This window comes from Typha angustifolia, chromosome 11 (genome assembly GCF_048772165.1).
Source record: "Typha angustifolia cultivar Huaian chromosome 11, ASM4877216v1, whole genome shotgun sequence".
In the NCBI taxonomy this organism is placed as follows: Eukaryota; Viridiplantae; Streptophyta; class Magnoliopsida; order Poales; family Typhaceae; genus Typha; species Typha angustifolia.
The window spans coordinates 5,801,382-5,814,052 of NC_133249.1; the positions used below are offsets into that span (position 1 = coordinate 5,801,382).

General features: G+C 39.7%; 3 protein-coding genes and 1 non-coding gene across 9 annotated transcripts; 1 reads left to right on the plus strand and 3 right to left on the minus strand.

Moving 5' to 3' along the window:
- The first annotated feature begins 398 nt into the window (after window positions 1-398).
- On the plus strand, window positions 399-469 carry TRNAG-CCC (transfer RNA glycine (anticodon CCC)). The gene has a single exon. It is a non-coding gene; the product is annotated as a tRNA-Gly (tRNA).
- Window positions 470-1,081: 612 nt separating this feature from the next.
- On the minus strand, window positions 1,082-6,154 carry LOC140770288 (tyrosine--tRNA ligase, chloroplastic/mitochondrial). 6 transcript variants are annotated; one of them, XM_073111390.1, is made up of 4 exons: window positions 4,412-6,154; window positions 1,830-3,957; window positions 1,659-1,725; window positions 1,082-1,573 (listed from the first exon to the last, which is right to left on the minus strand). In XM_073111390.1, exon 1 carries the CDS (start codon window positions 6,074-6,076, stop codon window positions 4,505-4,507), a length of 1,572 nt encoding a protein of 523 aa, XP_072967491.1. In that variant the 5' UTR covers window positions 6,077-6,154; the 3' UTR covers window positions 1,082-1,573; window positions 1,659-1,725; window positions 1,830-3,957; window positions 4,412-4,504. The 6 variants fall into 6 exon arrangements, with proteins under 6 accessions (XP_072967491.1, XP_072967490.1, XP_072967492.1 ...); XM_073111389.1 differs by having other exon boundaries at window positions 1,659-3,957; XM_073111391.1 differs by lacking the exon at window positions 1,830-3,957 and having other exon boundaries at window positions 1,096-1,573.
- Window positions 6,155-8,352: 2,198 nt separating this feature from the next.
- LOC140770533 (pentatricopeptide repeat-containing protein At4g15720) lies at window positions 8,353-11,063 on the minus strand. Its single transcript, XM_073111759.1, has one exon. The coding sequence runs from the start codon at window positions 10,572-10,574 to the stop codon at window positions 8,727-8,729; it is 1,848 nt and encodes a 615-aa protein (XP_072967860.1). The 5' UTR covers window positions 10,575-11,063; the 3' UTR covers window positions 8,353-8,726.
- Window positions 11,064-11,751: 688 nt separating this feature from the next.
- Window positions 11,752-12,304, minus strand: LOC140770912 (glutaredoxin-C1). The gene has a single exon (XM_073112240.1). It carries the CDS (start codon window positions 12,217-12,219, stop codon window positions 11,908-11,910), a length of 312 nt encoding a protein of 103 aa, XP_072968341.1. The 5' UTR covers window positions 12,220-12,304; the 3' UTR covers window positions 11,752-11,907.
- Window positions 12,305-12,671: the final 367 nt, after the last annotated feature.

Below are 12,671 nucleotides of genomic sequence, written 5' to 3' on the forward strand. Positions count from 1 at the left end.
CAAACCTTTATGGGATATGCATAGTATTCCTCTCCCCTTTTTCTATTTATTTTTTCCTTACTGTCATTTTTTTGAGAAAAATTTGCTGAACTCAAGTATTAGACCTCATTCATCTTCTATGCCTTTATTATCATTAAAACTATACTGTGTAGGTATTTATCATTCAACCTCTACATTTTAGTTTTAATGCTTCACAAATATCTGGACTTCCGTTCTATGCAAGATAGCCTTAATACTAATTTCCTATCGTTGATGTGAAAATAAAAATGGAACCAGTCTTTTAAGTTCAAATGAGGTGAGGGGCATTTTAGATATTTAATATCTTTAGAAATAATATAATATATTTTAACCTTTTTATGATTATTTAAATGAAATATGTAAATAACTATTTCAACACAGCGCATCTGGTGTAGTGGTATCATAGTACCCTCCCACGGTACTGACCAGGGTTCGATTCCCTGGATGCGCACGCTTATTTATTTCTCTTTTATTCTTTTTTTTTTTTGTGTGGAAATTTGCAAAAGAAACCCTTATCTTATCCGTTTATTTTGGTTCTAAAAGGTATTATTCAAAATAACACTTTTAAAATTTCTAAATTACGCTCGTCAATGCTTGTAATGAGATCAAATAGTTTTTTTTACCTTCACGATCATGTACATTTTGTATCGATTCTTCCTTACTATTCTGATAATTTTTAGAAGTATGATCACTTAATCTTCATATGGTAAAATTAGGGTACTGTGATGATAACCTTTTCATTATAAAAGATAGGATTATTTATTTATTTATTTATTTTTGAGAAAACACGATTTAGTAGGTTTCGAACTGCAAAAGGTCCATAACGTATAGGATTTTTCTTTGAAAATTTCCCTTTATTTTGCCTGGAATCAATTTGATGGAGGAAATGGTAAAATGAAGTCATTCTAAAGCCAAAAAGTAGCAATTAAGCAACTAATCCAGCAGAGCTTCTCATTCTACTCAGAGATCTCGGACGACTGTGTGAAACAAGATCATACAACAAAATAAACTTTTCAAATGAAAATATGCATTTGGAACTCTTGAAAAATGTCAATGTTGCACATTTTCACAATTTTTAAGCTTAATTGACAGTTCTGCCAGAATCATCTCGCCCAACCACTGAAAAGATCAGCATAAGAACTGTAAATATGTGAAACATTTGTGTTGAAGTACCCTCAATTATGGGAAAAAAAATGATGAAACTTCAGTAGGTCCAATGCTAATGAAACAATGAATCCAGAAAGACAGACCTTAAAAACCTCTTCACAAATTCCTTACAAAATCTCTTCAGTAAAAGCCTTTCGCCAGTGTGTGAGACATCTTCATACACAACTGAAAAGAAAACAGAGCATGTGCAACTGAAAACACCTCCCTCTCCCTCTTCTGTTTTAATTAAGAGGGGAGCCGAAAATTCCTCGCATTGCAGCTTTTCCCAGCAAAAATGCTTGATTCATATTATAGTGTTATTCTTCTACCACTTGACCAAGAATTCTGTGAGAAAGCAGAATACAGAAATGTACAGCTCTCCATCCAGCCTATCATCATGCTCAATCAGCTATATTGTGGGAGGAGTAAGCTATTATTAAGACTGATAAGTAATAATCTCAAAGCGAATATGGCTGATATAATGAACTACTCACTATTCTAGTGTTCTACAGATGAATGGCAGAAAATTGGTAGCATCAGTGTGTCTGAAATTGAATACACCTGTGGAAGCATAGAATTCAAAAAGATGATGCATCTATCAAAGTCTTCACTCCTCAAAGTAAGATTGCACAACTCTGACATTACATAAGACCCATGTACTTTACCTTTTTTCACCAGTCAAATTGTGGTATATATTCTTCTGAAGTTGAAAATTTCAAACAAGCCACACTATATCCTTACAAAGTCAACCACTTGCAAACTAATATACAAGTCTTGTGAATTTTTGTTTAGGTCTTTCACTAACAATAATTTTAGACAACACACACTATCCAACCTCGAGTGCTGAAAGGATAAATACATCAACATCTTAAATTCTCTTCCGAACATTTAAAATGCTGTTGGGAGTGTGGAAGATGCAAATTAGTCAATTGTCTGGAGGACATCTTTGTCGGATAAATATTTTAGATCTAGTAAGGAAATCTGCTATATTTCTGTCTACCAATGTTCATCCACTTGTCTTTGGTGATAATAGAAGGACAAAGATCTAGCAGTGGATTCAACTAGTCAAATACACAACCTTACAGTGCACTTTTCATATTAGCACACAATGCCTGCCAACTAGATTGTAATACTTCTTTAACATCTGTAAGCAAATCTGCGAATAAATCTTCCTTCTCACTGTTTTAGGGGAATCTCATTTACCACAGATAGAGGACAATCATGTCTGACACATGCAAAGTTTTCTTCAAAGATGGTGATGGTGCCACATACCCTGCAGCTATTAAATTACTTATTGTCATGGATGTATGTCAACTTTGATTTCGGTTATCCTTTTTCATATGAATTCCAAGTCAATCCTGCACTACCATGGTATATATCAAATAGATCCACACCAAGAAAAGGAGCACATGCCCTGCAATATTGATTTATTGTCAAATTGTGCAATAAATGAATCAGCAAGGTTGTAAAATTCCATCGGAACTTTTGCAATTTTTCAGAATATATTAGCCAGTTTGTCATCCCTACAAACTTGACTGGAATGGAAAAATGGTGCAAGCTTTGCAGTAATATTAACATGCCTTCTGATCTCCTGTCCACATGGCTCCCATAATTTGACATTTCAAAGGCCTTTCTGCCTTGCTTGCTAGAGGATACTGGTGCAGTTCATGAATCATCTGCCTATCTGCTTCAGGAGTAATAATCAGACCTTAAGATGGTAATGTTAAAAGCTTAAAGCCACTGCAGGGTGATTGTTATATTTTCTGTAGGATCTCAGTAACAGGATTCGTACCAGCAGTTGTAAGTTGAGTTGTGAAAAGTTCTGGTCTCTGCAATGCTCTCTTCACTTTGTTCCTCTTTAGTCCTTACAGAAACCTTCTCTTAAGAAAACTAACAAAGATCCCTTAGGGTAGAGGTAACAAAAGAAGTTTGAATATTGTTATCAGTTAGTTACCTTAAGTCCCTAACTATGCCTATATTAGATGCCAACTTCTCTAAAAAGAGCATTTGATATGTTATCTCAATAGCAACACTTATTTCTGCAAGATTTGGGATCATATAACCTACGCAATATTGGGGGATTGACTTCTTCCCATGTCCTCATTGTTTGCTTCTCCCCATCAAACATAGCACGATCATGCTTACCAGAACTTCTGCCTTCTTAAATATATCTTCACAGCTGACACACTGACACACTGATAAAGGACTAAAGGGTTCTCTAATTCAAATGCCATCCCAGCACACATTATTTATTCTTTATTGCATCATATCCCACGATCAGTGTGCTGTACCACAGAGTTTTGATCAGACAGCCTTCAGAAACTGAATTTACTGCTTTACCTCCTACCACCATTTGCTTCGTCCATAACTTACTTCTGAGGATTACAAGTCAACTATAACTATGTACCTAGTTTTGGACCCATTTATTTCCCCAGCATTGCACACTTCTCCTTCGAGGATTATGAGTCAATTTAGAAAACTCCAGATTGGAATGTTGATTGGAAAAGTTCATCCTATTGAGGTTGCTGTTGTCTCAAGAAAGAACTGACTGCAGCTTCTCACACTGAAATAAGAGTGGGCACCCTTCTCTAGCTCCGTACAGTACTGAGATTCTCTCACCTCTCTTTTTTTTTCGACCTGTATCTTCTTTTGAACCTAGGAATTTTTTCTTTCTATTCTCTATATATCACCCAATTTTCCTCTCTCAAACTACTTGGTACATCCGTTGTCCTTCCCCATTTTCTGGCCACCCTTGGCTGAAAACAATCCATTTCGGCACAAACCTTTCGTTCGCTGAAGGAGGCAATACCCAAAAAACCAAAACTTCAAACCATGCGACAAACAAATAATTGATAATCTTCATAATTTGTAGACCAGAGACAATGCATTGCACATATGACTTGAAGGATGTTTGCAAGATATTACAACAGACCATAAGATAACCAATAACAATTAAAATCATAAGACAAATTGGTATACCTGGCTGAGTGAGCAGCACATTCAGAGGACTACAAAAAATTATAAAAAAGACAAAGGGATTACTGCCTAAACATATAATTACAACACAACTGATACTAGATAAGAAAAAAAGCTTATTACTGCAAAATACAACAAATAGCATGGATTTTTTAGAAAAAGATCTTTTACTAGAAAAAGAAATCACAAATAGGAGAAAGAATGATACACTTTCAGTCCAAAAGTGACGCATATATGTGTGAATAATTGCCCAAGAGATGAAGTACAGTACCTAAATTTCTCAACTTGAAAGCAGTTTATGTTGCCTCATAAATACCATTAAATATATGACGAGGGTGTCAACCAAAATAGCATTGAAATTTAATCAAGAAGAATCAGATATCCTGATGACCATCTTGTTCTTCTTTCCTGCAGATAACAACAGTACTTTCCCCTCAACTATATCACCTTCTTCAACCATTCTATCCTCCACGTCAACCCTTTTGTTATTCATATAAAGTCCACCTTGCTTCATCAGACGCCTTGCAGCTGACTTACTACTTAGCAAACCAATAGAAACCGAAAGATCGACCAATGAAGAGTTTAACACCTGACCATATGCCAAAGTACATGATGGTACGTCCTCAGCTATTGCCTCAAATACATTTGAATCTAACTGTGTCTCTGCACCAGGCCTTAAAGCTTCTGTTGCCTTTAAAGCTTCGCTCAATCCTTCCTCACCATGAACAAAGCGGGTCACTTCTTCTGCAAGCTTCCGCTGAACTGTATTCGGAATGTAGCCAGGCCTCTTCATCCCCTCCTCCAACTCTTGAATCTCCTCCATACTCAAGAATGTTAAGATCTTCAAAAACCTTACAACATCAACATCTGGCACGGAGAAGAAGTACTGATAAAATTTATAAGGCGATAGCATCACCGGCGACAACCATATTGCTCCCCCCTCGGATTTCCCAAACTTGGTCCCATCACTCTTGAGCAAAAGGGGAAATGTCAAGCCATAGGCTCCCTCAACCTGCAGTATCTTCCGAATCAGCTCTGTCCCTGCCGTTATATTGCCCCACTGATCACTCCCACCTATCTGAACATTCACACCCATGTTCTTAAAAAGATAGAGGAAATCATAACCCTGCAACAGTTGATAGGTAAACTCAGTATAACTCATCCCTTCCTCCGACGCCAACCTCTTCTTAACACTCTCCTTTGCCATCATCACACCTACTCTCGCAAACCTCCCTACTTCCCTAAGGAAATCCAACAAGGTAATGTCTTTCCACCAATCATAATTGTTCAAAATAGTAAAAGAATCAGTACCACCTTCCAAACCAGAGCCCAACATCCCATCTTTCTGAAAGCCTACCTCCAAAATGCCATCTTTTACACTGCTCCTATCCAAATTTCCCTCCTTCCCACATACTGCATTCCTCCAAAGGATCTTGGATATCAAATTCTTGATTCCAGCGCTGTTCTTCTCGATGCTTTCGATGTCGAGTTCCGGCCGCTCCATGCTCTTGCCCGAGGGGTCCCCGATTCGACCGGTGGCGCCGCCGATCAAAGCGACGGGCTTGTGCCCGCATCGCTGGAACCAAGAGAGGACAATGATACCGAGAAGGTTACCCAAGTGCAAGCTCTCGGCCGTAGGGTCGAAGCCACAGTAGACTTTAAGAGGGGAAACGCGAGGATCAGAGCACGCAGACCTGAGATTCTCGCTTGTGATGGATTCAATTAGGCCTCGCTCCTGTAGGATTTCAACTACGTTTGCTGTCTTCTTCTCGGATTCGAGGGTGGAGCTAGAGGAAATGGAAGAGCTACGGCAGAGCAGAAGGGGCAGATTCCTCCGCTGCTGGTGCCGATAGAGGGCGGAGGAGAAGGTTCTGGAAGGTCCCAGAAGCTTCGGTTGGACGATGAGGAAGGTTCTGGCCGCCGCCGCCGCCGCCATGGAGAGCTCCGTTGTTCCACCCAAGTCTATCTATCCGAGTTTTAGACAGATAACATGGATTCGTGGCAGCTTTAATCCGGATGTCATCAATAAATATGGTTCAAATATTTGAACTTGTGAATTGGATTTTGGATCCACGTATACTGAAATACCAGAATTAATTACATATAGAACCCCTTAACTATCGCTATATCACTTTCACTCCTTGTGAAAGAAAAATAAATAGATACACCCCTAAATTATTTAAATACATCACCATTAATATTGTATTCGAAATTTTAATAGAAACAATTTTAATTAATTTAATAGATGGATAAAAATATCAAACTCTAAATTAATCTTCTCGGATTCTTTTTAAATCTAATTTTAACATAAAGAGTGAAAAAAAAGAGCATCTTTATCCAAAAAGGGGGCATTTGTAGAAGCTGGAAGGGATATATTAGTCTTTTAATATATATTATTAATAATATTTAAGTGGTATGAATAATAGGGGATAAATATTTTATTTACAGTTTCTCAATATAACGTATGAGAAGATGAACTTATTTTTATAGAAATGAAAGAGAAGATGAGTGTATTACTAACGGTGAAAAGTGTAATACATGAAAACCTAACGGTGTTAGAGTGTAAACTAGAAAAGCTGGCTCTACTCGTCTCCAACTCGACGAGGCTTGAGCTCAGCTTGAAAGCTTGAGCCAAATTAGCTAATAACTTATAAATTAATTTACTTAAGTTAATCTGATGCTATTAGTCTAAATCATTTAAGCTGATTTGATGTATTAGAGGGAACGATGCTTACAGGGCATAAAAATACTACTAATTTTCTGATATGGACTGCAGATTAAAGCTTAATTCTAGAAAAAATAGCAAAATTGATTGGAGTATGTTTGGATTCAAATCTGAGTTGCAAAAAACAAACTAACTTGCTAGATAAAACTTATAATAATAATAATAATAATAAGTCAGAGCTCGAGCGAACAACTCTCGCTCAACTCAACTTATTTAGAATTTGAGTTGAGCTCACGAGTCGACAAACTTCTTTGACAGTTGTAATTCTAGTTAAATTGATGCCGTTGAGATTCGAATTCGAGATCACTCATATAACATGAGCTCTTTTAATAATCCAAGGATTATCTCATTAGCATTAAGAATTCTTATTATTCGTTATTTAAATTATTTGTCTGGCCATACACAATGTAGGGACTCAAAGAGGCATTTGAGATTTTCCGCAACAGGAGTATTGCTGGTCATTCTAGTGTCTACTTAATGAGGAGACACCAGAAAGGGCAAATTCCTTGTTCCATTCATCACCGACAAGTACATGTCTTATATACACAGCTTCAGACATTATCATCCCAATGAAACTTTGAACTTTGCAGATAGGAAAGTTTTTTCTTTCTCTTTTTTATTTGAAAAGGTCCTTCTCATTAATAAGAATTGCTTGGTTTTATTAATAACAAGGACCTTTTTTTAAATAAAAAAAATTGGAGCTTACTAAAATCTCTTCTTCAGTACTATATTTTTATCCCATTATGATGCCAGTTGCTTCCCTGGTGGTAGGATTGTACTCTGACAGCTCTCTGGAAACTTGTCTTTCTGTTTAAATCGAAAGCAATATGCAGGAGAGAGCTTGCAAGTTTCTTCATTGGTTTCATGGTGATCACCTGTGTTCTGCTGTTATTCAATGTCTCAGTTGGATTGACTTCCACTGAGATTGTGGAGCAAGCTAACTCTCTTGTGCAAAATATAAGATTCTTAATGAAGTTTTTGAGTTGAATTCCAGACCTTATATACAGTAAAAATTATTTATGTAGATAGCAAGCATGTAGGTGAGCATCCAATGTAACATATGATGGTAATTCTGAGTTGATTCTCTGTGGCAACTAATAAGTCTTTCGAGATGCAAATGGCATATTAAGAGAAGCAGGCATTTCTTGGGTTAATCTTTTCAGCCACATTACACATGCAATGGCAAAAGAAGTTAGTTAAAGAGTTGGTTTGATTTGTTCCTTTCGCTGTATTCCTCCTTGTCTCTGTCTGAACACATTAGGTAGTGAAACACAATAAAGGGAAAAAGATCTCATGCTGTAAGATTATTTTGCTAAATACACAATTGATTTCGATTCTGACAGCAATAAAGAGAAGGATTGAAGATCTAATTGGCAGAGAATTATATTTGATATGATTTTTCTGACTCTTCTTGTATCTATCAGGATAAAATTTAAGATATTGGCATGTAGGCAGTTATCACCACAAAGAAGAGAAATAATGAGGTAGCTTATTTCAACATTTTCTAATTTGGTCCTCTTGACAACATAATTTTATCCTGGACACAAATGAACCAGGGAGAAGAAACAACCCACTTTTTGTAGAAGAAGGGAGGAACCAAATTGCAATTGGGTCAATTTGAACAGGTCGGCAATTTGCATAACTCCCATAATCTTATTGTCCAAATTAAATGCATCTATGTGATTGTTACATCTATCCTCTGAGATCTTAACCACAAACTCATCCACTTCAATTTCTAAAACATATAAACATACTTCAAAAGTTGACTTTTACCTGCCATTCTTCTGCAATCTTGGACAGTAGGCTAGGCTAACCAATCTCTTGTACGAAATGGTCCTCTGCAAGGTATTATATGCCAGAATCACCAATAATCCCCACAAGTGCAAGAGCCAACCCTGAAGTGATGAAACCTGTTCATGTCCCTCACCACAATCTCCCTCCCTACAATGTCACTGATCAGCTTGAATGCCTCATGGCAATCTTTGCACATCCTCAAGTTTTTCATCACCCTGATGGTCACCCCTTTGGGAATGCTTATCAGCCCAAATCCCAGAGCCAGCTTCTCACTATGTACTCCAACCATCACTCCTTTCCCCTCCTCTTCCCCTTCTCCCACACCATCAAACACCCAGTGACCTCCCCTACTCACATAACCTCTCTCCCTCATTCTCTCTTCCAATTCCTCCAATAACTCCATCACCTCCCCTGCCCTCCTGCCGGCCGATGAGACCTCCCCGGCATAGAACACATAGGCCATATCCTTTATCTCCACCCAACTGCACCCGGGCTCCTTCCGAATTCCCCGCCGCCTCATCTCAGACCACACACTTGCCGCACCATCCCATTGGCCGGCTGAAACGTAGGTGTTCGACATTGCTACATAGGTCCCTGCCACGTCCCGATCGTACTCAGCAATTCTGTTTCCAGCCTCAACCGCTATGTCGAGGCGCCCATGCGTCCTACTAGAGGAGAGCAATGCGCTCCATAACATCAAGGCATCGTCACCTTCTGCTCGGACTTCCTTAGACAGCTCATATGCTTCGTCGAGACGACCTGCACGGCCGAGCATGTCCACCGCACAGGTGTAGTGCTTCACACATGGCTCAATTCCATGGTTGGTCCTCATGGACTTAAGGTGCCAAAGGCCGGTGTCTACAAGGCCCGAGTGGCTACAAGCATGGAGGATGGCGAGTAGGGTCACACTATTGGGCCTCACTCCTTCATCGACCATCTGTTCGAGCAGGTCGAAGGAGTGCCTTGCAAGACCGTACTTCGCCGCCGCTGCAATCATGGAAGTGTAAGGAATGAGAGAACGGTGCTCGATCTGGTCGAACACCTTTCTTGAATAAGCAATGTAGCCGCACTTAGAGTACATATCAATCAATGCACCGGCGATCACATCGTTCCGATCATGTCCATACCTGATAACGGCACAATGAGTCGATCTCCCCATTCCCAGCCTTCCGACAATCGCGCAGGCATTCACGATGCTCGAGAACATGAAGTGGTTAGGACTTAAGCCTGGCAAAGATCTCCTATGAAGAAACTCTCCGAAAAGAGAGAGAGCCTCATTGCCGCAAGCATTTTGCGCGTAGGCCGAGATCATCGAACCCCACGACACGACGTTCCTATCAACCATACCATCAAATAACTTCCGCGCGTCTGTAAGTGCGCCAGATTTGCCATACATATCGATGAGTGCAGTAGAGACCACGACGTCCGGCCGTAGGCCAAAAAGCTCTATCTTGGCATGGATTCTCCGGCCCAACTTGAGGTCGGCAAGGTGCGAGCAAGCATTGACAGCCGTCGCAAATGTGTAAGAGTTCGCCTCGACTCCAAAACGACCCATTGCGCCAAAGAGCAGGATGGCCTTTTCTGGTTGGCCAGCATCGACATAGCCTGCCATCAGGGATGTCCATGAGACTACATTTGTTTCGGGCATTTCGTCAAACATCTTGCGTGCGTTTACGATGGTTTGGCATCGCACATAGGCTGTGATCAAGTGGTTGCCTACGGAAACAGTAGCTGAGGAGCCCGATTTGAGGATCTTGGAGTGTGTACAAGACACCGAGTCAAGATGTCGCGAGTCTCGGAGAAGACGAACCAAATAGGGAGAGAGGTCAACTAAGGCTGGAGGAGAGACTAACTTCTTCTTCTTCTCTCCTGCAGATAATAACAGTACTTTCCCCGACGACGTGGGAGGTTTCATGAATGAACCACGTCGACTTCTTCCTCGGAGCGCAGAACATCTACGACATGAAGCATATGATGAGGCACTGCGACGGGTTGAACGGCGGTTCTGGAGAAGATGGCGAGCTTATTGGACGTCCGAACGAACCGGCCGGGCGGCGCCTCAGGTGTTCACGAAGCCGAGGGAGGTGCTGATACGCATGCGGGTGTACTCTTTGGTTCACAACTCAATTACTCTGCTGTCTACTCAACTACGTATAAATAAGTATACAAACTACCATCTCCATTCTATTATCTTAAAGCACAATCAGAGAGAATGCCAATCTATGAGATGGGCAATGATCTGGAGAAGATATATCTCTGCAATGTTATGAGATGCAGGGGGAGGGGGAAAATTTATGTCGAAAGTTCCTTGCTATAAAGGATCCAGCAAGTAAAGCTCTATTGAAATTCTTTGAATTTGTATGCTGAAATGTTACTACTATTTCTTTTTTAAGCCCAGATATTATTCCAGTTTTATAAAACAAGCTGCTGCCATCCAACTTCCCACAGTCCAGATCGGGTCGAATTTTAGTTTAAAGGCTGGATTTAATTAGAGCTTTACTTGAAAGAAAATAGATACCGAGTACTATAATATATTGAATAGTTCTTGGTGGTAATAGTGGATAGTAAGAACAAAAAAATAAAAGGCTATCACGTATATTAAGTAGAGGATTTTGCCTACTGATGGCCACCATGGCTTCTATCATCTATGGCTTTAAAGAGAAAAAGAAAAGAAAATATCATCTTCTTCCGAAGGAAAATATTAGTGTGATGGTAGAAAAAAAAAACCCTATTTTGAAAATTGGGAACCAAGAAATGTATGGGCCACCCTAGCCTATACTATTAATTTATCGGATTGCTAGTTTGATTTCGTTCCAGATTTTAAGTTCGGTTCTGGGCTTTGGGTTTGGACCTAAGCCATATCCCGACCGAGTTGGTCTCATATCGGGCTCGGTCTAATTTTGAACTTTTGTGCCGGAGAGCAGATCTAGGCGAGGGCATGTTTGTAAGTTGTCCAATTGAATTAATAGTTATTATTAGATACTTGAATGTCTTTTTATGTTGCAAAATTAATATAAATAGATGAATGTTTTATTTATCTCACTTTTAATAATAAATTTAAGGAAAAAGAAGTCAAAATTTTATGGGTGCAACTTACCATGTCAAAAAGGTCACTCACTATATCATTCACAACAAAGATCTTTTTTTTTTAAAAAAAAAAGGGCCTGCTTTACTACATCTGATTCTAATTCATGGTACATAGAAAGTAATCATTTCTAACATGTCATCAGAGGCGAGATTCAAGTCTTCTAAAGCCAAAGAGCGCCAGCATTTCGAAGCAGAGGCACAAGATTGCCACAGAGGTGGAGTGACATGATCTTGTCGGTAGACCCAAGCAGCTTGCCGCCGACGAATACCGCTGGCACCGCCGGGCTGCGGCCGAGAAGCTTAGCCAGTGCCTTCTCCATCTCCCACCCTCTCGGATCCTCATCAAGCTCAACCACCGTAGGATTCACCCCAAGCTCACAGAAGAGCCTCTTTGTAGTATGGCACATGCAGCATGAGCTGGTGCTAAAGATCACCACCGCCCGCTGGGATGCCAACTTCATCACCCTATCCATCACAACCGTTAGAAGCTTGATCAAGTGCTAGCTCTAATATAACAAATGATTAGATATGAGAGTTTGGAGGCTGAAGTCATGGCAATTAAAGACTGGGCTTATATAGGTCAAGAAGACAAGGACTGGGTTGCAATTTCTCATCCGAGTAGGGTTTGAAATGTATATCTAGCTAGACTTGTGGATAAAAATAAGCTTTTGAGAGTGATGAAGCACAGTGTCACACATTCTGCCAGATGTACTCTTTTGGATAAAGTTGGTAGGGGGTGAGTAGGATAATATTGAAGTCATGATCTTCTTTCAGCTGGGAGGCAAAGATAGGGTTGAGTGGTGTGTGGAATATTTGGATGGCAACCCCACTATATATTGACTCATTTTGATAAGGTTTGGATATATACCTTCCCTATTGACTCATTCTGTAAGCTAGTTAGTATGTTACTGTCACCATACATAAT